General features: G+C 41.6%; 1 protein-coding gene across 1 annotated transcript in view; it reads left to right on the top strand.

Moving 5' to 3' along the window:
* Window positions 1-24,249, top strand: part of LOC137561625 (RUN and FYVE domain-containing protein 1-like) — a 109,059-nt gene that overhangs the window by 40,626 nt on the left and 44,184 nt on the right. Inside the window, exons 7-9 of the mRNA XM_068272937.1 lie at window positions 12,106-12,171; window positions 13,464-13,533; window positions 22,342-22,443. Of these exons, the coding sequence (XP_068129038.1) occupies window positions 12,106-12,171; window positions 13,464-13,533; window positions 22,342-22,443 (238 nt within the window). The remainder of the gene's footprint in view (window positions 1-12,105; window positions 12,172-13,463; window positions 13,534-22,341; window positions 22,444-24,249) is intronic.

Raw genomic sequence — 24,249 nt, forward strand, 5'->3', positions numbered from 1 at the left:
TATTCGGCTGCATGCTGTGGCGAAATAGAGCATGCCGTTCCGAATCGTACCAGCATGCGTTTCGGACAGCATGATGATGACTGCATAGGCAACGTTTCCCTGTCCAGTTCACATGCTGGAAAATGCTGCAGATTCGGGGCTAGGTGAAATACTGTAGGCCCTAACTCTTAGAGGTATAGTTCAGCTTCCCATCTTCTTAATACTGTACAACAATGTTCAAGTACTAAGGAGTCTCCATATGCAAGTAAGATTATTATAGCCAAGTTTTAAAGTCTATGGCCTTGATTCATCATTGTCTTTGTGATAACTTTTTCCAGTTCGTTAAATTACCGAATTCGAAGTTTATCGATTTTCTAGTTGTATTCATCAAGATCTTTCCGCATTCGGTGTGACTTCGATAAAATATCGACAACAATGTGGTAACCATTCGTTAACGTGTCGATATTTCCATTTTACAGCGGTAATTTAATACAAGGCCATAAGATTCCCGTGGAATTGTGGGTAAAAAGGCTGTCCTTTTGAACACCACGTAGCAATTTAGTTAACCCTGGCACCGCCTGTGTTCTCTTACAAGATGATTCAAGAGAAATACCGATGTCCTGTTATAGCAAATAAATCCATTCTCTTGCAAATTGATATGGTTCTAGACCTTATTCTTGCCCTTCTGCACCTTTGAATCACTCTGATACATAAACACTTCAAATGGCTCCATCTTTTCTGTCAGCAATGATCTGACAGGAATAACGACAGAGCAGTGAAGGAGATAACTAGTCCTAAAATCAATGCTAAACCACGCCCACTTTCATTTTCATGAATTGCACTTTCTTCCGTTTTATCACATGATTACTGAATGCTCGCTAACCGCTGTAGATAACTTTGATGAATCCTGAAATCAACTTATCGAGTTCGGTATTTTACCGAGCTGTTGGTAATTAACTCAATAAGTCTTGATGAATTGAGGCCCTTGTGTTCCTATTACTGGCTCACCCCAATGTTAAAGGGAAGGTTCAGGGAGGGTGGGTAAAAAATAAAAATCAAATTCCACTTACCTGGGGCTTCCTCCAGCCCGTGGCAGGCAGGAGGTGCCCTCGCCGCCGCTCCGCAGGCTCCCGGTGGTCTCCGGTGGCGCGCCCGACCTGGCCAGGCCGGCTGCCAGGTCGGGCTCTTCTGCGCTTCAAGGCCCGGAACTTCTGCGTCCCACACCGGCGCTCTGACGTCATCGGACGTCCTCCGTGCTCTACTGCGCATGCGCAGAACTACTGCGCATGCGCAGTAGAGCACGGAGGACGTCCGATGACGTCAGAGCGCCGGCGTGGGACGCAGAAGTTCCGGGCCTTGAAGCGCAGAAGAGCCCGACCTGGCAGCCGGCCTGGCCAGGTCGGGCGCGCCACCGGAGACCACCGGGAGCCTGCGGAGCGGCGGCGAGGGCACCTCCTGCCTGCCACGGGCTGGAGGAAGCCCCAGGTAAGTGGAATTTGATTTTTATTTTTTACCCACCCTCCCTGAACCTTCCCTTTAAGGAAGCATACTTCAGGAATTACTATGTAGCCAAAAATCTCATTATGATCTGTGCACTAAACTAGCGATATCCAATGTAGGATAAAATGTACATCAGGTCTTTTAGTGCACAAGAGATCTCTGATGCAAAAAGTTTGCATATAGTTACTGGATCATATTGATTGATACACACATAGATTACACATTTGACTAGCTTAATCATCCAGGTTTTGATTATATGGAGAATGCTTTTTTTGTCATACATTTCATAGCATGCAAATGTGGTGCATAGCATACAGTTCTGTCATGCATAGCAAAGCATGCACATGTGATGCATAGCATACAATTCTGTCATGCATAGCATGCAAATGTGATGCATAGCATACAAAATGTTCTTATGTGGCTGTTTTCCCTCTTTTGTAACATCGAGCATATGAATTGTTGTGCAAATCATACAATAGAGCTAATATATTAATAATCTATATAGTTGGTACATACGAGCATTATCAGTTGGAGAGGAGGTTGCTAGAAGGGTATGCTAGTTGATAAGCTGATATTTTGACTTTTTAGGGTTGATTCACAAAGCTCATTTCTTTTTCACCTCAACTGTCAGGAGAATGAGATGACAAATAAAGAGAGCTAATTTAATGAGATAAACAGATAAGAAGAGATGCATCATGAGTTAAGTCAGTTAAGGAGAGAGAAATTGTGATGAGACAATTTAACAGAAAAGCTTTGTACATCAGCTCCTTTGTGTGATTATGTGTTATACAGTATAAAGTATTATATATTTTCTTATAGTTTTTTGCAGCAGTGACCTCTTGTGCACCCAAGACCTAGTTTACCTTTTAGCCTGTCACATCATTACAGCCAAGTTGCTGTACTCCTTTTTATTTGTACTTGTATTGATTTTTATGAATTACGGTAGTTTTTGGAAAGTATTAACTCCCTCTGAGCGGATCAGCTCATCAGGGTGCCGGCTTTGGCAGTCTACTGACTCCACTGGAGAGTTTCGGTAATCAGACTCCAAGGCAGCGAGTTGGGTGCACGATAATAGACAATCGGTTATAGTCCGGCTAACCGATCGGCTAGATCATCAGCAAACATAGGCTGTAGTTAGACTAGCCGATCGGCAAGTACTTACAATAATACTTCTGATAGAATTAGGCAGTAGGATGGGAGGGTTGGTGTTTGAATTCGGGTTATTGAAATTCGCCTGTCACACTTAAGCCCCCAGACAAAGGGTCGGGGGAGTTAACTTATTTGCGCTTTGTGTGAGTTTTGTGAAGTGCGAAGAAGTGAAGAGGGAGGGTAAGTCTAAAGTGAAATATTGGTAACATTTCATTACTGATATTTAAACTATTGGCATCACCCAGCACTAAGTTCAACAGGCAGTGTATCTTAAGCCCCATCTACATTATACGGTTCTTTGTACGATTCGATTACGATTCTATTTACGATCCGATTAAATCTGACATGTCCGATCGGGATTCGATTCAATTCAATTTGCCATTGCAAAACAATGGCAAATCGAATCGAATCCCGATCGGACATGTCGGATTTAATCAGATCGTAAATAGAATCGTAATCGAATCGTACAAAGAAACGTATCGTGTAGATTGGGCTTTAAAGTACTCCTTTCTTAGCTCTGGAGCAGTAGTAATTGACAGATGTTTAACTAGATGTGAGAGCAAAATATTCTCTCCCAGAGAAAGTTTTGTTATAGTTCACCTATAATTTTAAATTTGTATTCGATTAAAGCATGGTTCCCATTTAATATAGTTTACTCCTATTGCTCAAGTAGTTTGTCAAAATGTGTTCATATAGGTCACACAAAATGGCAGAATTTTTTTTCACAAATATTTTCCATTGTATTCAGAAACTTAAACTACGGTACTTATAACATACAAAGTTATAAAAGAGCGCTAGAAAAGGAATAGGACTTGAGGCTTTTGAAAAAGGTTAGAGGGAGTTGAAAGACTCATAAAAGCAGGGCTGTAGAGTCAGTACAAAAATCTTCTGACTCCAACTCCGACCCCTCAGTTTATGAAACCAACGACTCCGACTCCAACTCTGACTCCGGGTACCCAAAATGGCTCCGACTTCTTGACTCCGATGTCTAATACTTACCAGGGATGTGGATTTTGTACAAAAATCATCCGACTCCGACTCCTCAGTTTATAAAATCACTGACTCCAACTCCGACTCCGGGTACCCAAAGTTGCTCCGACTCCTCAACTCCAACTCCGACTCCACAGCCCTGCATCAAAGTGATTAAAAAAAAGGTCTCTGGTCTATATCATATTATCTGTTTTGTTCATTAATAAGAGTTCAAAGCTTTTCTTTTCTGGTATTGTACTTAAAGGGACACTTACCAGCCAGGAAAAAAAAACAGTTTTACTTTCCTGGTGCTTCTACCAGCCCCCTGCAGCCATCCGGTGCCTTCATAGTCCCTCACGGAGCCTCCGGTCCCCGGCCACCACTCCCCCCCCCCCCCCCCCCCGCTAGTTTTAGTTTTCGCTGACAAGGCCCGCATATTTTTCTTTGCGTTCCCGTCCGCAATAGCATCCTGCGACTGTGGAGGATGCTATTGAGGAAGGGAACATGAAGAAGAATACGCGTGGCCTGTCAGCGACAACAAAACTAGCTGACAGCGGGGGGACCGGAGGCTCCGTGAGTGACTGTGAAGGCACAGGATGGCTGCAGGGCGCTGGTAGAAGCCCCAGGCAAGTAAATCTGATTTTTTTTTTTTTTATTCCAGACTCGTGTCCCTTTAAACTCCCTGCAGAATTTTGATACTGAGGCCTCAAAGGAAATCTTAAGTAAATTTAAAAAAATATTTTAACTTACCTGGGGCTTCTTACAGCCCCCTGGAGTCCTACTGTGCCCACGACAAGTCCCTCCGGCCTGCAGCAGTGACCCCTGGTAATCTGGCTGGCCATGCGCCTCTTCATCGGGATCTCGCGGATGGGAGCATTCTGCCCATGCGCGTTACGTGAAAATAGCTACTGTGCATGCGCAGGGCGCTCCTGACCGCGGGATCGCTATCAGGGTGTGCATGGCTTGGGGCCGACTGGCGCCAACCGGCCAGCTTAGTGGGGATCGCCAATGTTGGCCGGAGGGACTTGGACCGGCGTCATGGGCACAGAATTACTCCAGGTAAGTTAAAATCTTTTTTTTTTTTTTTTTTTTTTTTAGAATTACTTACATGTTCCTTTAAACTAGGGTTCAAGAGAAAGTGTGGTTGATTCACTAAAGAACATTAATCTTAACATGTGCAGACATAGCACGTTAAGACTATCTGCATTTATGCAATTTGCTTGGTGAGTTACACTAAGAGTAACGTGAGTAGTATGCAACATAAGATGTGCATGTATATAGCGCGTTACGCAACTTGTGTAACGAGCCAAGCAAATTGCGTGAATGCTGCCTGCACACGTTAAAATGGTCTGAAACTCTGACATTACATTCAATAAAAATGTGTTTTCCTACTTTTTATTACTCCTACAGTTCTATTTGCTTTAGTGCATAAGTAATATTGTCTGTTTCCAAAGTGTAGTTTATCTTGCCCTGAAACTTGCCATTGCATTTTATTGTATATTAACATCTTATAATTAGCTGTTCTGAGCTGTTTGTGTACTTGAAGCACAGAGAGCTTCATAGAGAGCTCCTTTGCACTTGTTACACTGTGTTTTCAAACTGTGAGGAATCTTTTAGAGCAAAGTAGAAATGCTGACTTTCAGACCACTTTAAGATGAATGTTCTTAAGTGAATCAACCCCTGTCTGGCTAACTGAAGGGCACTTGTTTTCACCCCTATTCACTGTTTTATGTATTTGTGATTTATTCTTTGTTATTTTTGTGACCCTTGTCACACTGAAAGAGTTACAGTAGTTTATTGTAATAACAGCACTGCTGCTGCCTCTTGTTGAATATCACTTAATTGATTTATATTTCTCAAGAGTTTAATTTCCCACAAATGGATCTTTTGAAAACTGCTGAAAAAATGACCAGCTTTTTCAGACTCGGCCATTGCAGCATAATTTGCATGTGGGCAGTTTCCTGAAGGCCAGGCTTGGGAGTGTTGTGTAGATGTCCCAAGATAACTGCAGGATTAAATAACCCCTCACCTGTTTTGTACTGCACAGAGCGAGCCCTGGTGAGCTCCTCTAGCCCACATCATCCTAACTGCATGCCTTGTCTTCTGGCTGTGGATGTCCACCATGGTTTCTTTGTGGGCAGCAGGAATAGCCCAAGATTTCAGGCTGTTTTAGGACTTCTGACCTGTCCTTTGTACCAGTGTTAGGGCAAGAAAGTGGCATAGTGTTGAGTGCATGAAGCTTGTATGTTCTCATATTTGCATTCTTTGCCTCTGTGCAGTTCCTGTCAACATGCTTAAAGCAGTAGGATCAGCAATACTATGCCAGGGAAAAACACACATATATAAGTAGATAAATACTTGATCTACTTACATAACACATGTATTATACTGTCCACGTTTTGATCTCAGTGAATGTTATATAGTAAATGACGAGAATTCTGTTCCTGGTGGGGGCCATGTCTTTTGCCCACAGTTAAGGCTAACTTGTGATGTCATTTCTGCCCTTTACTTTTTTCTTGTCTCCTCCAATCGCTGAGTCACCTCAGCCTTGCTTGTAAACACAAGTGAGTAGGGGATTAGGTTTCAGATAAGCAGCTGGCAGGGAAATAAAGAGAAGAGGAGGAACAGATTGTAGATAAAAAGAACCCCCAGCATGCCATTCTTTGGCACGACTACTAAAGGGCCAGTGCTCCTTAAAGAGAACCCGAGGTGGGTTTGAAGAATCTTATCTGCATACAGAGGCTGGATCTGCCTATACAGCCCAGCCTCTGTTGCTATCCCAAACCCCCCTACGGTCCCCCTGCACTCTGCAATCCCTCATAAATCACAGCCACTCTGCTGACAAACAGCTTGTCAGAGCTGGCTGTGTTTATCTCTATAGTGTCAGTCTGCTGCTCTCCCCGCCTCCTGCAGAACTCCAGTCCCCGCCTGCCTCCCTTCCCTCCCTGCTGATTGGAGGGAAGGGACAGGGGCAGGGATCGGAGCTATGCAGGAGGCGGGGGAGCAGCTGAGACTGACACTACAGATGTAAACACAGCCTCACAGCACGGCTGTGATTTATGAGGGATTGCAGAGTGCAGGGGGACCTTAGTGGGGTTTGGGATAGCAACAGAGGCTGGGCTGTATAGGCAGATCCAGCCTCTGTATGCAGATAACATTTTTTTAAACACACCTCGGGTTCTCTTTAAGTATGTGATAACTCCAAATCATAACAGCAGTGAAAGTTTTGAATGCAGGCTTAGCATCTTTATCACTTAATACACTCAGACCAGTTGCTGTTGAAATTTTTAATTTTTATTAATTTATTAATTTGTATTAATTAATTAATTTATTAATTTTTATTAATTAATTTTTATTTAATTTTTATTTTATTAATTTTTATGGTGACGATACCGCTTTAAGAAGAGCAGCCACTTATGGTATGCTCAGTAGGTCACCCTAGAGAATTAGTGAGTCTTGCCCCAAACATACTGGTTAAATACTGGCTCCAGGCAGGGACGGATCTAGACAAAGTTGCCCGAAGTTGCGCCTGGGGCAAGGTCAGGTTTTGGCGCCTAAACTGCCATTCCCCATCCACATTTTGCCGCCTTTTTAAGAATTTAACAAACTGCGCCTGGGGCAAGAGACCCGCTTGCCCCCCCCCCTAGATCCGTCCCTGGCTCCAGGCAGGATTCCAACCCTGGTCTCCTACATCAGTGGTGGTGCCCCCGATTAGCATGCTATTTAGCCACTTTAAGATTCCGTTTCCACTTGCTACAGCTTCACAGCGTTACCCTACTTGCGAGCTGCACAGGGAAACACTGCCTATCTTTTCAGTGGCTTGCCGTTCAGATCTCACTTTGGTGTGAATTTGGATGACATGTTTTAGATTTCTGCAGCACGCAGCTGAATCACTGTAGTCATGCATGGCACAGCTTAGCGATTAGGGCTGCAGCTACAGAGCAGAACTGGAGCTGCAGCCGAATCGGAAATGGCCGCGGCTCCCTGTGGAAATGAGCCCTAAAAACATACTGATAAATGATTTGTTAGTCTAGACTATTTTAAGGATTAGATTGTGATCTCCCCTGAGGGACAGTATATGACCTGACTGTGTAGGCATGAGCTATAATCACAAATAAAGGTGTTGAGAAGACTCGAGTTATGAGTAATGAATTATAGAAAGCACTGATGTGTTATGAGATCTTGGATATGTTTGCATGCATGCTTGCGTATGTTCGTGCAGCTGTTGAGCTCTAGTGTATGTGTGTGTGTGTGTTTGTGTCACAATCTGTGGGTTGGTTTACAAGAGGAGAAATGCATAATTGAGCAATTAAGACATACTACAATGATCTTGGCCATGGTGGCAAGTTGGCCCCATCTCTACCAGCAATCTTTCACCAACAAAATGTCCACAGTTCGGGTCATCTCGGCTGAGCACACACTTACTTAGCCTGCTAGAAGCTTTTACGTTGTGTATCACGTCATTGTCTCTTCCCCAATTCCATAGCAACAGAATGCATTGCCGGGCTTTAGCTCACAGCACTCATCTGGCACTTGGCCCTAAACTGTCACTTAAGGGGTTGAGACCTGGTCTCTGCAGACGACAGTCCTAGTACATGCCTACGCAACTTTACACATCCAGTTTCTGCAAAGTAGTTTTGTTTTTTTTTATTTCTCCACACCTGTTTAGATGTTAGAATTCTTTCAGAGAATCAACAACTCCCATGAGTCACAAGGGCCGTGTGCTACATTTGTGTCATCAGTAGCATTCAAGCTGCAGATATGCACAGTGCAACAAAATTGCGGCTGCTTTGTTATAACTTCCGGGCCACCCCTGTCTTCTCTGTTAGAGACGTGCATCACTGAATTAATCAGGAAGAGGAAGTGACACGCATGGCCATTGCAAAAGGCTCCTCCAGAGGGGTCATAGCACGACTTTGTTGGAAGTCGTCTGACTTAAAGACATTCCCATGAGAGGTGCTCGGAGTCCCTTTAAACTATTGGAGCATAGAGTAATTTAGCAGCGCACACTATGGCAGCATAGCGTGCGCTGGAGCGCTCAATGAATCAACCCCATTGCCTTTTTTAGACAATCTGTCTTATTTACTAGCTTGTCAGCACTCCAATCAAAAGTAAACTGTCTTTATTTCTGCATATTAAAATATTCCAAAATTTTGAGACAACTATGTGTCTCTTAAGGACAATAATGCCAAAGCGAATGTGCACTCCTGGGCCCATATGCAATTAACTTTCTCTGCTGAGTTTTCTCCTAAGTGATATGTTCACACCATAAAATGCCCTTCAAGCCACCAGCAAGCAAGAAAAAACACAAAATAATACTTTTTCACCAACTTTTGGGTACTTTTTCCATTTTAAAATGGAGATGACTCAGGAGAAAAGGTTAATTGCACATAGGCCCAGGATAGAAAGCTTGATGTGGAGACATGGGTGTCCTTAGCAGTACCCATATGTGCACATCAAGCTTTCTCTCCAGGAGTGCACATTTGCTTTGGCATTTTTGTTCTTGAGAAAGAGACACGTTGTCTCGAAACATTGTAATATGCAGCAATAAAGACAATTTTATTTTGATTGGAGTGCAGACCATTCACTCTTCTGATCTAATGGTTAGTGTGGTCCAGTTACCATTGGTCTGAGCACCCAGAACTATATGGGCCATGCTGTATGGCTTGTGTTGTGCCTCACTTCCCCCACCTCTACTTGATCCATTGTTTACTAGCCTGTCCACTTCATTTCCACTTCTTCTTGTCACTAGGGAAAATCTATTTAACTAGAGTATTTGTTTCTTCTCCATCACAGAAGATACTAAGACCTATTTCAGGGGCAGCAGACAATGCAGTGATGAGGTTACAGGTTATGTGATAATCATTCCATATGGTCTTCAGCAGTGCAGGATTGATGCTAATAAGATTGTCTATTATGTGGTAAATGGCCCCAGTGCCCACCCAGTAATTAGTCTTAATTAATGCTTTGGCTATTTCTGTCTGTAGTTATGTTCCATGTATCCTCAATTTCAGGTTTCCAAGATATGGTGAAAATATTTAGTTAAATTCAGTTCCTTATCATTCCTCTGGCAAGAGCAGACCCAGTAGCAGACCGGGTTTCACTTCTGGCACACCCTTCTCAGTCTCTCCTACTGTTTGATGTGCTGTAGGAGTCTCTATTTATCAGTTATAGGAGTATTTTTAGGCTGTCATCTAACTTTACCACGCTGGAGCAGTTAACAAGTTCCCTTCCACCTTTGCTCTATAGGTGCTACAATGATACAATTTTGATAGCACAATGATAACAAACTATGTAGTAGAAGGGTAAACTGAGGGTAGGTTTACACTTGTATGTGTTGAAATCGTGCACTTATTTTTCCTTTTTTTTTTGGACACTAGACAAGTTTGTTTGTGAAAATATGTTTAGCAAAAACTCGGTATACAGAGGCGCCAGAAGAGTAGAGTAAAACGTTTTAAAAACAGCTTAAAAGCAGAGGGGTATGTTAGGGTGGACTTACCTCCCTCTTACAAAAAAGAAAACTCACTCGAGTCTCGATAAAACGGAATTGACTTAATTTATTCAACTGCACAAATACGACGTGTTTCGCGGGCGTGACCCCGCTTCCTCAGGCAAAAATGGGAGCACAATTCAGTGGGTCAAGCAATAGGTTTGAGCACCCTACAGAGGCGCTCAAACCTATTGCTTGACCCACTGAGTTGTGCTCCCATTTTTGCCTGAGGAAGCGGGGTCACGCCCGCGAAACGCGTCATATTTGTGGAGTTGAATAAATTTGTCAATTCAGTTTTATCGAGACTCGAGTGAGTTTTCTTTTTTTGTAAGCGGGAGGTAAGTCCACCCTAACATCCCCCTCTGATTTTAAGCGGTTTTTAAAACGTTTTACTCTACTCTGGCGCCTCTGAATACCGAGTTTGTGCTGATCTTCTAGTCCACCCTGGGTGAAGGGGTGCATCCCCATCTACTATCTACAGAGAGCGACTTCTTAACCTGAGTGGGGTCAGATTCTAATGCTCCCCACCTGCATTTAAAGTGGTTGCCTATGGGTAACCCGTGTTTGTGAGTATATATACACATAAAATTGTATTGAACTCTTCATTTTACCTGACAATACTGCACCATATTGGGCTCTCGACTCTCTTCTTTTTTTTTTTTTTTTTTTAAGCGTGAAAATATTTTTGCATTTGTCTACAGCAGGGCAATGTTAAAAATGTAGAGGAAGTGTGTGGTATTCGAAAAAATGCTGTTGAAAATTTTCCAAGCATCAAAAAAACCTCAAAATGCTTCAAAACCATTACCAAATCTGAGGCATTTTGAAGCAGTTTAAAATCATGTATGTGAAGAAGTTTAAAGGTGCCTTTTAACAGTACAATCCCACTGCTGATCAGTCGTTCCCAATCACTACGGTAATCGATCAGAAATGATCATTTGTGACCATTAATGGCCAAATTCCTGCTAACTGATTCCATTAAATCAATGGAATCAATCCGAAAAACAGATCGATCTAAATTAATCTGATTGAATCCATTAGTGGGAATTCGGTTGTTAAAGGGCGTGATTAAGAGATTACGGCAGCGATATTGGATAAATAATCGTTCTGCCGCGGGATTGTACCATTGATTGGAACCTTTAAATAACCAGCATTTTTATAAGGCCTAAGTGTATAAAGTTGTTGTCCTAGTATGCTCCGACAAAGGCATTATAGAGCTCAGAGAAGCTTCAATACTTTGGAATTTAATAGGGATTAGGGATGGTCAACAAGATTATAACTATTGATTTATAAAGCGCCAACATATTCCGCCGCGCTGTACAAATTAAGACACAAACATGGGGTACATAATACAGACGGTATGCACCAATATACAAAATACAGAATTGGTACAAAGTACAGAATTGGTAATTACAGTGACAAAAGTAGCATAATGAATAAAATGTATAACAAGATGCAATTAATTCCAAATTGATAGAGTATTAGACAAATGTATGCAGTTTGAAAATAGACCAGTCAGATTCTGCCAAGATGGAATTTGACTGGTCCATTCTTAAGTTGCACAAATTTATGTACAAAATTACAGAACTACATGCATTTCATTGAACATCCATAGTATAGTTAACTTTTGTCAATAATAACCTATTTTACATTTTTTTTTCCTTGAAAATTTTCAGAATGTATTTGCAAAGTTAATTCTGCAGAAGCACGATTTCTAAAAATAACTTGCCAGATGGGGCTTTTTTTTACTTCATACATATCAAGCTTATTTTTAGATCCAAACGAATTGCGCAGAGACGTACGTAGGTACTTTTAACACAACCCACCCTTGCCCAAGTGAAACACTCACTCTTGCCCATCCATGCCTGCCAATTTTTGCATAGTTTTATAAATTCTAATTTGTACTGGTTAATTATGATTTATTTTATTTTGCACATCTATGTCAAAAGCTATAGCGATGGAATAGCAAACACCTAACCTGATATACATAAATGTATTTAACCAGATTTTTTTTTTCACAGAGTAGATGAATTGTCAAATGTCCTGGACCAAAAACACTACGTTGAAGAATTAAACAGACACCTGAGGTAGGAATTATTGCTGCTGGTATTTAATTAAAACAGATTCTGTCAGTAATCTTGATTACTAATGATGTATTATGATGATTTACAGTACTGTATACTGTGGGCCATATCCTATTGCTGAACTCGAAAGCGCTAAGTGCTGGCGAGTTCTTAATTTAGGCGATGGGGCATCGCCTAATCCTATTAAACTTAAAACTCCCCCAGACGGAAAATAACTCAATAATCGCCCAACGAGTTCTTTACACGGTATTCAATTACCCTTTTCATGTCTCCAGGAAGCAACGCGTTAGCTTAGACCTGCAAAGAGCTGGTCTAAACCAGCTAACGCATGTCATCGCCGCAGCATCTGAGCTCCCCGTCGGGTCGCTGCACATCTTGAAAGCCGCGGCACCCCTGTAAATATACATACTGCTCGCTAATCACCCAACGCCTCTCGACGCACGTTCTGTTGCCTAATTACATTGTATGTCACTGTAATTACTGTGCGCATAGGAGCCTGGGCAAAGTATCTTTGAATTTGCTGCCAGTTTTGGCTCAGACAGTGGACCAATGGGGAGCCCTAACTGCAGATTTATAGATGCTTTGCCCGGGCTTCTATGCGCCCAGTAATTACAGTGACCTCGCTCCCCATCGACCGGTAAAAGGGTGCATCGCTCAGGCTTTCGCCTGAGTAATGCTCCCTAACGATAGTCCATCGTGCGAAGGAAATGGGCAGTAGGATTTGCCGGTAATCTTCGCGCGATGGCAAGGTGATAAGTAGCTCGCATCTGCAAGCTACTTATCACCTAGAATAGGATATGGCCCTGTATATCACCGTGGATTAGCCAATTTTTTACGCCCAAATCTTGGATGTAAATTGGGTGGTTGGGTGATTTACTAAGTGTGGGCTCCCCATGCAGAGTGCATGTTGGAAGGGTGCCGGAAAGCATTGTTTCAGCTTGCATCTACCTGGCAGCTTCTGTACTGGCTAGATTTACTACTGTGCCAGTGTTTGACTATCCCTGTAAATCTTTGCAGAAAAATTGTCAAGTCTGCATAATTTCAATATCAGACACCCATGAGAGATCTTTCTCTCCTCCTTTAGATTCCCCTTTCTCAGTTCACCCTCCATTTAGAGTGTGCTCTGCGTAAGAAGAGCCTATATTTATACTGTGTGTCACAAAGGGACATTGTGGGGGTTTTTTGTCTTTTTGTTTTCCTGATATTCTTCCTCAGATAAGTAATGAGAACCAATAACTAAAAAGTACAAACAGAATAGTTTTGTGAATGTTGATGTGTGATACTTTGTGCTCTAGTTGTACAGTTGGTGATCTTCAATCAAAGATTGAGATGCTGGAGAAAACAAATGCCAAGATCAGTGAGGAGGTTGGTAAATAGTTTCTCCTGCTCATTGCTCCCTATGCTGTTCTTGGCACATTCTGTTTTACAAATACAGTGAAGTGGTAGTAGTTACAGTAGCTTCTCTCTAGGATTGAACTTGCGGTATAAACCTTACCACTCACATCATTGTGCCTTGGACATGTTTGCCTGGGTTGCCATTTTGCTTATGTTCCATCCTTGGACCAGTTTTGGTAGTTACTAACCACTGCATACCTAAAGCATGCCACAAGACCCACCGTTTCCCAACAGTGCAGCTTTTGTCAGTATCACTCAGGTCTTTAGGCTTGCTTATTTTACTACTTCCAGCATATTACCTTGAAGTACTTACTGTTTATTCGCTGATTAATATATCCCACCCCCTGAGAATTGTGAGATAATCAATGATTTTACTTCACCTGTCAGTGATTTAGTGCTGAAACTACCACCTTGGAAGTCTAAATATTTAGTATAAAACTGCTACTTGGTGGAAATGTAAACTCTAACGATCATCATTTACTCCCATGTTCTCTTCTGAATGTTTTTTTTTTCAATGTGGTGGGTAGAAGGTGGAGCCAGGTGATAAAAATAGAATGTGTAGTGTAACATCAATAAGGGAAATGCAAACTTTTGTGGGGGGGGGGGGGGGGGGGGAGTTTCCTTTTACGCATAAATACCGTATATACTCGCAAGCAAGCCGAATTTTTGACTCCCCAAAAGTGGGCCAAAAGTTGGGGGATCTGCTTGCTTGCGAGTCACGTTGGTCGTATATCCCCCCGATATACGACCAACATGACTCACTAACACATCGCCGTTACAGGAAGCCGCTCTGCCTACAGCTTCCTCTGTCATCACGCAGCAGCCGCCGTGGAGCGAGCTGCTGTGAATTATTTACATGCCCCGGGAGACGGAGAGGGGACTATTGGAAGCCGCAGGGTAAGCTAATAGCAGCGGCGGCCGTGGGGGTGGGCACTATCTACCTATACCGAGCACTATACTACCTATACTGTGCACTATACTAGCTATACTTGGGCACTATACTAGCTATACTGAGCACTATACTACCTATACTGTGCACTATACTAGCTATACCGAGCACTATACTAGCTATACTGAGCACTATACTAGCTATACTGGGCACTATACTAGCTATACTTGGGCACTATACTAGCTATACTACTATACTAGCTAAACTGGGCACTATACTAGCTATACTTGGGCACTATACTAGCTAAACTGGGCACTATACTAGCTATACTTGGGCACTATACTAGCTATACTGGGCACTATACTAGCTATACTGGGCACTATACTAGCTATACTGGGCACTATGCTAGCTATACTGGGCACTATGCTAGCTATACTGGGCACTATACTAGCTATACCGAGCACTATACTAGCTATACTGGGGCACTATACTAGCTATACTGAGCACTACCTACCTATACTGAGCACTATACTAGGGCACTATACTAGCTATACTGGGTACTATATTAGCTATACTAAGCACTTTACTAGCTATACTGGGCACTTTACTTGCTGTACTGGGCACTATACTGGGCACTATACTAGCTATACTGGGCACTATACTAGCTATACTGGGCACTTCACTAGCTATACTGGGCACTACCTACCCATACTGGGCACTATACTAACTATACTGGGACACACTGGGGGGGATCACACGGCCAGCATTTCCTACCCCCGGCTTATATAAGGGTCAATCATTTTTTCCTGGGTTTTCAGGAAAAAGTTGGGGGGTCGGCTTATATGCGGGTCGGCTTGCTTGCGGGTATATACGGTAAGTGCGGTAACTACACATGAATAATAGTTATCTGCTATTGAAAAGCAAAATTTCAGTCAGGATATATAAATGTATACAATATTCCAATAATCCCTAATCAATTGCAGAAATAATTGTAATAATATTATAGAAGTTCATATTTCAATTTATATTTTCTAAAACAAAACCCATATATCTCTTTAACCACGTACCCTTCCCCGGGACATAGATAATCGTGCCTTGCCACTACCCACTCTTGTTGACGATAGTTAGGGGAGATGAACGTAGTTCCCATTAATTAAAGGACAACTGAAGTGAGAGGGATATGGCTGCCATATTGGCTGGCATATTAATTTCCTTTTACACAATACTAGTTGCCTGGCTGCCCTGCTGATCCTCTGCCTCTAATACTTTTAGCCAAAGACCCTAAACAACCATGCAGCAGATCAGGTGTTTCTGACATTATTGTCAGATCTGACTGGTTTAGCATGTGTGTTCCTGCATGCGTGTTCCTGGTATTATTCAGACGCTACTGCAGCCAAATTGATCAGCAGTGCTGCCAGGCAACCGATATCGTTTAAAAGGAAATAAATATGTCAGCCTCCATATCACTCTTGCTACAGTTGTCCCTTAATCTAAGTCCCTGTGTCAGTGATCACCGGCATCAATAAGATTTCTGCGGTCATTGTAAATACCAAAATAACACAGCCACGCATTATTTCCTGTTGGCATACTGATGGTACACTAACAGGAAATAATGTGTGAGGACATCTTGTGGCCAAATAGTAAAATTACACCTACTTACATTTAGTTTAATAAAAAGTCCTACACATACATTTAAAAATAACCCCTTACCTCCCCCAGTTTCCCATAGTTACCAAATAAAACTTTTGCATAAAAAAGGACAAAAAACAACAACAAATAGTTGCCTTAGGGATTGACCTTTTTTAACCAGTTAAGATTTCAGGAATTAGCCCTCCTGTGCATTCCAGAACGTGAAATTCACATCCTGCATGTTTAATCACCACCGTGCTTGTGCACGTGTTGTCCCGCGCATGCACGTGCGCACTCCCGCCGTTCCCACGTGCTCGTGCACTCATTTGAATGTCAATGACTGTTGCTAATAGATCTCATTCATTGTTAAAGGGATAACGTTTAAAAGGAAATAGACTTAAAGAGAACCAGAGATGAAGCACCCTCATGTATTTTATTACATTTATCAGTGGGAACATGACAGTAAACACCTACCCTGCTTTTAGTTTCATTCTTATCTGCTTAATTAGTCTATTAGCAGCTGTGATAAGAATCCCTGACTGGCTCAGACTAGGTTTGACCTGGTATCATTATAGCTGAGTCACTCTTCTGTGGAGTCTTTTCAAGCCCAAGCCTGCCACCTCCTGGCTCAGATTTCCTGCTTTGCATACTGAGAGCTGTGATGACATGGGAGGGGCTGCTCCTGCTGAGAGAGAAGCTCTGAAACAGACAAGTTTTCAGAGCAATATGCAATATGATCTGTGTGCTCTCTGTTTGCATAGATACTGATGATGACTGCAGTTTCAGTCCTATGAGAGAGACTTCCTACAGGCAGCTGCACATCATACCAAAATGAAAGCACACAGATGAAAGGCTGCAGCAGCCTTTCTCATATAGCCTAGATAGCAGCCTTTCTCATATAGCCTAGACAGCACATCCAGAACAACTTATAACCCGAAAGCAGAAGGGATATGAGCCGGCGGCCATATTTGATTTTTCCTGGAGCAATAATGGATAAAAAACACTAAAAAAGGCACACCAGAGCGGCGAAATTATCAGGTAGAGCATTTATTCTTTACAAGCTATCGACTGATATGTTTATTTTGTAACGTTCATCTCTGGTTCCCTTTAAGTATCCCTTTAATAGAAAAAAAAAAGTTAAACTGTTGGGGAAAAAAGCTGTAAAGCGACAGTATCACTATTAAACAATAAAGTGTTCACAACCCCCCCAAGCAAAGTATCAACTCCTATCTAACTAATTAACCCCTTGGGTTACCTATCCTTAGCCCCAACATTAGTGGACACCTAATGGCTGCGACCCATAGCGATCGCATGCGATCACTAGTGCGACAGTTCCAAGACCAAGCACTGTACAGATACATCTCTATGCTGTTGTCTAGCAATGCATCTGTAGAGTACTTGGGTACTCAAACTGTGCGCCATAGCGATTGGATCCAGTCGCTACAAACGCTCAGGCTGGCGATAACGGTACACCACATTCCCAACTATTGATGAAATATGGCATGTAGGGTATCATTTTAACCGGAAGAAGATAAATAATATATGCTGAGGTGTTTTATAACTGTGGCACTTATCATGTAAAAGTTACACACGGTGTAACAATTTAAAAAAGTGTGTTATTTTGCATTTAGGCCTAATTCTTTTCTATAAAATGCATATAAGATTAAATAATTCTTGGAAACAAATATTATCTTAAGAAAGCCTCGATTGTTCGTAAAAAAAAACCAATGTGTTTTTATGGCGTAAGTGATAAAAAGTTATTGCTGTATCATTGCGACACAGTTGATTTGCCAAAATTGTGACGAATTTAAGGGGTAAAAACCCTGGAATACGAAGTGGTTAATATGTATATCAAGAGGGTATATTACTGTTATTTTTCAAATTATGGGCTTGTAATTAGTGATGGACGCAAAACTGCAAAAATGCACCTTTTTTTTCCACATAAAATGTTGGCACCATACATTGTACTAGGGAATTATTTTAAATGTTACAGTAACCGGGACAAATGGGCAAACAAAATATGTGGGTTTTATCCCCAGCAGAATGTTTTATTTTAAAGCGGAATGAAACCCAGCATTTCTTCTTTGCTCTAATAGATTTACAGCATATTATATACAGCCAGCATTTTTGTTTTTACTAGAACAGCATTCAAAGGGTTACACACAGGACTTAGAAGTTCCCTGCCAGCAAAGCTGGATGCATCCGAACTTTAGATAATGTTATCTTGTATTTAATTGTATCAAGTGAGGAATGTAAATACAGTGGGTTGCAAAAGTATTCGGCCCCTTTGAAGTTTTCCACATTTTGTCACATTACTGCCACAAACCTGAATCAATTTTATTGGAATTCCACGTGGAAGACCAATACAAAGTGGTGTACACGTGAGAAGTGGATCGAAAATCATACATGATTCCTAACATTTTTTACAAATAAATAACTGCAAAGTGGGGTGTGCGTAATTATTCGGCCCCCTGAGTCAATACTTTGTAGACCCACCTTTTGCTGCAATTACAGCTGCCAGTCTTTTAGGGTATGTCTCTACCAGCTTTTCACATCTAGAGACTGAAATCCTTGCCCATTCTTTTTTGCAAAACCGCTCCAGCTCAGTCAGATTAGATGGACAGCGTTTGTGAACAGCAGTTTTCAGATCTTGCCACAGATTCTCGATTGGATTTAGATTTGGACTTTGACTGGGCCATTCTAACACATAGATATGTTTTGTTTTAAACCATTCCATTGTTGCCCTGGCTTTATGTTTAGGGTCATTGTCCTGCTGGAAGGTAAACCTCCGCCCCAGTCAAGTCTTTTGCAGACTCCAAGAGGTTTTCTTCCAAGTTTGCCCTGTATTTGGCTCCATCCATCTTCCCATCAACTCTGACCAGCTTCCCTGTCCCTGCTGAAGAGGTACACCCCTGAGCATGATGCTGCCACCACCATATTTGGTGTGTTCAGAGTGATGTGCAGTGTTAGTTTTCCGCCACACATAGCGTTTTGCATTTTGGCCAAAACGTTCCATTTTGGTCTCATCTGACCAGAGCACCTTCTTCCACATGGTTGCTGTGTCCCCCACATGGCTTGTGGCAAACTGCAAACGGGACTTCTTATGTTTTCTGTTAACAATGCCTTTCTTCTTGCCACTCTTCCATAAAGGCCAACTTTTTACAGTGCATGACTAATAGTTGTCCTATGGACAGAGTCTCCCACCTGAGCTGTAGATCTCTGCAGCTCGTCCAGAGTCACCATGGGCCTCTTGACTGCATTTCTGATCAGCGCTCTCCTTGTTCGGCCTGTGAGTTTAGGCGGATGGCCTTGTCTTGGTAGGTTTACAGTTGTGCCATACTCCTTCCATTTCTAAATGATTGCTTGAACAGTGCTCCGTGGGATGTTCAAGGCTTTGGAAATCTTTTTGTAGCCTAAGCCTGCTTTAAATTTCTCAATAACTTGATCCCTGACCTGTCTTGTGTGTTCTTTGGACTTCATGGTGTTGTTGCTCCCAATATTCTCTTAGACAACCTCTGAGGCCCTCACAGAGCAGCTGTATTTGTACTGACATTAGATTACACACAGGTGCACTCTATTTAGTGATTAGCACTCATCAGGCAATGTCTATGGGCAACTGACTGCACTCAGATCAAAGGGGGCCGAATAATTATGCACACCCCACTTTGCAGTTATTTATTTGTAAAAAATGTTTGAAATAATGTATGATTTTCGTTCCACTTCTCATGTGTACACCACTTTGTGTTGCTCTTTCATGTGGAATTCCAATAAAATTGATTCATGTTTGTGGCAGTAATATGACAAAATGTGGAAAACTTCAAGGAGGCCGAATACTTTTGCAACCCACTGTAAACACTTCTCTGACACTGCAGGCTCTGCTGAACAAAGTCAGACAATCAGAAAGCATTTCTGCTTACGTTAGAACATGAATAAAGCAGTTATAAATAAAATGCAAAGACCGCTCTCAGGGCAAAAAAAGTGTACGTTGGGAACATATAATTTCTAAATGAATAATAATACTTATGCACAAAAGCAAATATGATAACCGTATGGCATATAAAAAGTAGGAAAACATGTTTTTATTGAATATTATGTCGGGTTTATACCGCTTTAAAACTATAATGGCCAAAATCTGAGGAACATTGAGTTTCTCATTATTCCCATTAAAATGCAGTTAGAATAAAATCATTCTTAGCAAAAAGTACCACCCAAAGAAAGCCTACTTTGTGGCAAAACAAAACAATGTATAGATCATTTTAGTGTGACAAGTACTGATAGTTATTTTCAGATGAATGGATGCAGTTTCTGAAATGTGAAAAATGCTCTGGTATTTGGGGAAACAATCCTTAGAGGTGAAGTGGTTAATACAGTTTTCATTCACCACTTTAGTCCTTTATTTTAAAGTGAATCTGTGGTGAAAATAAAAATAAAAAATAGATACTCGCCGAAGGAGAGGGAAGGCTCTGGGTACTTGTGGTCCCCTTGTTCCCTCGCAGGCTTCACTGTCCAAATCTCCCACTGTGGGAGACTTCAAAAGCACTTGGACTCCTGAAGACGGACGGCTCTGTACAGCGTGTGCGCGAGAGAGGGCGCATGCCCTGTACGGATTGACCCATCTTCAGGAGTCCAAGTGCTTCCGAAGACTCCTGAAGCCCACCCAAAGCGGGCGAGAGCAAACTGCTAACTGGGGAGCCTGTGGAGGAACACGGGGACCATGAGGAAACCGGGAACGCTCTATAGGAACCAGAGCCTTCCCTCTCCTTAGGTGAGTATCTGTTTTTTTATTTTCACTTTAGACTCCCTTTAAGAATATTAAGCATTATGTAGCAAACTTGGTAATCATACTGTTTAAATTATGTATTCATAATTAAAACTGATATTTTACAGGGTTTTTTTCTGTTAGGTCTATTTACAAAGAAATGCAATTTTGACGTACGAATTTCCAAAATAAAGCATTTTTGTAATTTTCTATACCTTTGAGAGACCAGAAATTAGTTATTTTTCTAATCTATTTACAAAGAAATGACCAGAGAACAAAATACCCACACAAATTGCACCACTCAGAAATATATAACAATCTTCTTTATACCATGATGAACAATATCCAGAATGATTCCATGATTAATCAAATAATAAAAAAAAAAACTCAAACTCTCTGCCATAATTCCCATTACATTAAGTTCAAATTCATAAGCCCAGCAATCTGAGTAATCACTAGGAGTTCAATGTTGAGCTCCAAAGTGAATGAAACTGGGTACAGTAATTGTGACTAAAGTGCTGAGTGCAAAAATTCATAAATGCAAATAAAGTGCTGAATATATATAAAATTTGTGCATTAAACAATTCATGTGGGGCAAAAAAAATACATAAATGGTTGAAAAAAGACCACACAGCATAATCAGGGAGCAGCCTATATAGTGGAATAAGGTGCATATGGGAATTAAATACTGAACCAGGGTAAAAAACTGCTGTTGTAGATCGGGGTCGGTAACGAGCCATAGAGGAATGGAGAACTCCTCCTGGAGCCCCCCCATACACACACACACACACACACACACTAGTATCACATAGGTCACTGTGCTTTATCAAGAGGAGATTAGCAACATCTCCTATTTACATAGAAGTGACAGTCTGTTATCAGCTCGCCACTTCCCTGTTCTTCAGGTTCTAAAATCTGATCTCAACATTTTATATTGCTGGATTTATAAAAGGGCAGTCAGATTTTTTTCTTTACCTTTTAGGGTTAGAGGGGGTTTACTTGGATGTGGAAGAGGGGATTTGTTTGTGTTTTAGGGATTGCCAGGAGAGGCAAGAGGATTACTTTTTTAATGTCAAGAAGAAGGTTTTATTTGGTGGGGAGTTACATTAGAAAAATACTTTGCTAGGACGAAATATTCCTTTTACATCTTGGTGGGCGGTTGGATTTGCTAGGAGGGAATAGGTGTTTAATGTTAGTGGGGATTAGTAGTATTTTCCTGCTTGCTGGTGACTTAAGACATTTTATTAATAAAATGTGAAAATATGACCTAGGAGAACACTTAGGAAAACTAAAGTAAATTGGACCAAGCACTATATGTGTATAGTATTGAACTAAATTTGCCGTAATTAACTAAAGCAATTTCTAGTGATATGCAACTGGATTACAGCTCTAGCATGTTGATTCTAGTGATATGTTTGTCTGCCTGCACCTTATCTGCTTGCAAATCAGAAATTTTGCTGCCCATATTTAGCAATTTTAATACTTCTTTTTTTATTTACAGCTAGTTGCAGCAAAGGATCGCATTGTATCGCTGCAGGATGATCATAGTCGGTTGTTGCAAGAGAGCGTAGTTCTACAGAAAAAAAGTGAACGGTGTGTTGAGGTAAGCAGCATTTGTTTTATGTATCATTTATACAGTACATACTGTATTTTATTTATTGAAGACTTAAAACAAAGCGATTCGTTTGGGCTTTGTCTAGAACAGACATTGAGTTTTTTTCCCCCTTAGCATCCCTCTGAGTCAGCAGCTGGAGGTTGAAACATGTGACCACAGCCCAGTAAAAGTGAAAGTAAGGCTTTTTAGCTACAAATCCAAAAAATTACTTTTGCAGTGCTACAGTGTGTCACAAAAGTGAGGAGACTCTTTTTGTAAATATTTTATTATTTCTTTACATTGAACATTGAAGATATGACACTTTGATACAATGTAAAGTAGTATAATGGTGTAAACTTGCTGATAACAAAAACAGCACTTTCGACATTAATATCTAAACAGCTGGCAACTAAAGTGAGCACACCCCTCAGTGAGGAATGTCAAAATTGTGTCCAAAGTGTCAATGATTTGTCTGCCCACTTAGTTTCTAGCACTGCCTTAACTCTCTTGGGCATGGAGTTCAGTAGAGCTTCACAGGTTGTCTCTGGAATCATCTTCTTCTCCTGCATGATGAAGATGGTGAATGTTAGAAACCTTGCGCTCCTCCACCTTCCGTTTAAGGATGCCCTACATATGCTCAATAGGGTTCATGTTTGGAGACATGCTTGGCCAGTCCAGCCTTTTTACCCTCAGTTTCTTTAGCAATGCAGTGGTCACCTTGGAGGTGTGTTGGGGATCAACATTGGAATACTGCCTTGCAACCCAGTTCCCGAATGGAGGAAATGGGGCTCTTTTTCAGTATGTCACAGTATGGTTTCCTGAACTGTAGCTGCCCAGTGCTGGCAGCACTTATGCAACCCCAAACCATGACTCTCCCATCACTATGCTTGGCTGTATGCAAGACACTCTTGTCCTTGTACTCCTCACCTGGTTGCTGCGACATACGATTCACAACATCTGAACCAAATCAGGGTATCTTAAGGCTCATACACACATCAGACCATGGGCTTTGGAAAATGAAAGATCACAGACCAATCTTACCACCCTTCATGTAGTATGAGAGCCATACCTACACTGTCTATTCTATGGAGCTTAAAGGAATACTATCGATTGAAACAACTTTTTTTTTTAATACTCTATATTAGTGTACACATTGCCACTAGTGCTAGGGGGACTTTATTTATTCACCCAGGTCTCTCTCTCACTATCCCTGCTTAAAAATTCATTTCTCACACAGCTCATAGTAGTTTGGGTCACCCTGAGCTGCTTGGTTACTCTGTCACACAGCTCACAAATATATTTCACTGTGTCACTCACAGCATGCAGCAGACATGAGGAGAAATAGGCTGATCTGAGGTGGTAACAGGTAACTAAATGAGCTGGAATATTGCTGGAATATAACTAGCTATACCACGAGTCTGTGTTTACACTCAGACTGGCTGCCTGCTTGAGGTGATTCACTCCAGGCTGCATCCACTTTACAAGCTGCTGAGTGGGGCAGACCACTGTCTACAATTAGCATTATTAGTATTTTTATCAGTCAAGAGAAGCAAAGATAATAAACACACATTGCTAGAATCTTTAACCCCTTACAACCATATCAACAAGATTCTTTCAGCAAGGTGATAATTAAACTATAAACTGAAGAGTTGATAGCAACTCCCCTGTTCAAAGACATGGTCTAGCCCTCTGGGAGCTCAGTATTAGATACATTTTGTATCCATCAAACACTGACGCCAAAACTGACGGAGGATTTTACAGCTGAGAGGAACAGCTGTGTGAGGAATCAAATTGCTCCTAGTACTTGTCCTAATG

Source organism: Hyperolius riggenbachi, chromosome 3 (genome assembly GCF_040937935.1).
Source record: "Hyperolius riggenbachi isolate aHypRig1 chromosome 3, aHypRig1.pri, whole genome shotgun sequence".
Lineage (NCBI taxonomy): Eukaryota > Metazoa > Chordata > Amphibia > Anura > Hyperoliidae > Hyperolius > Hyperolius riggenbachi.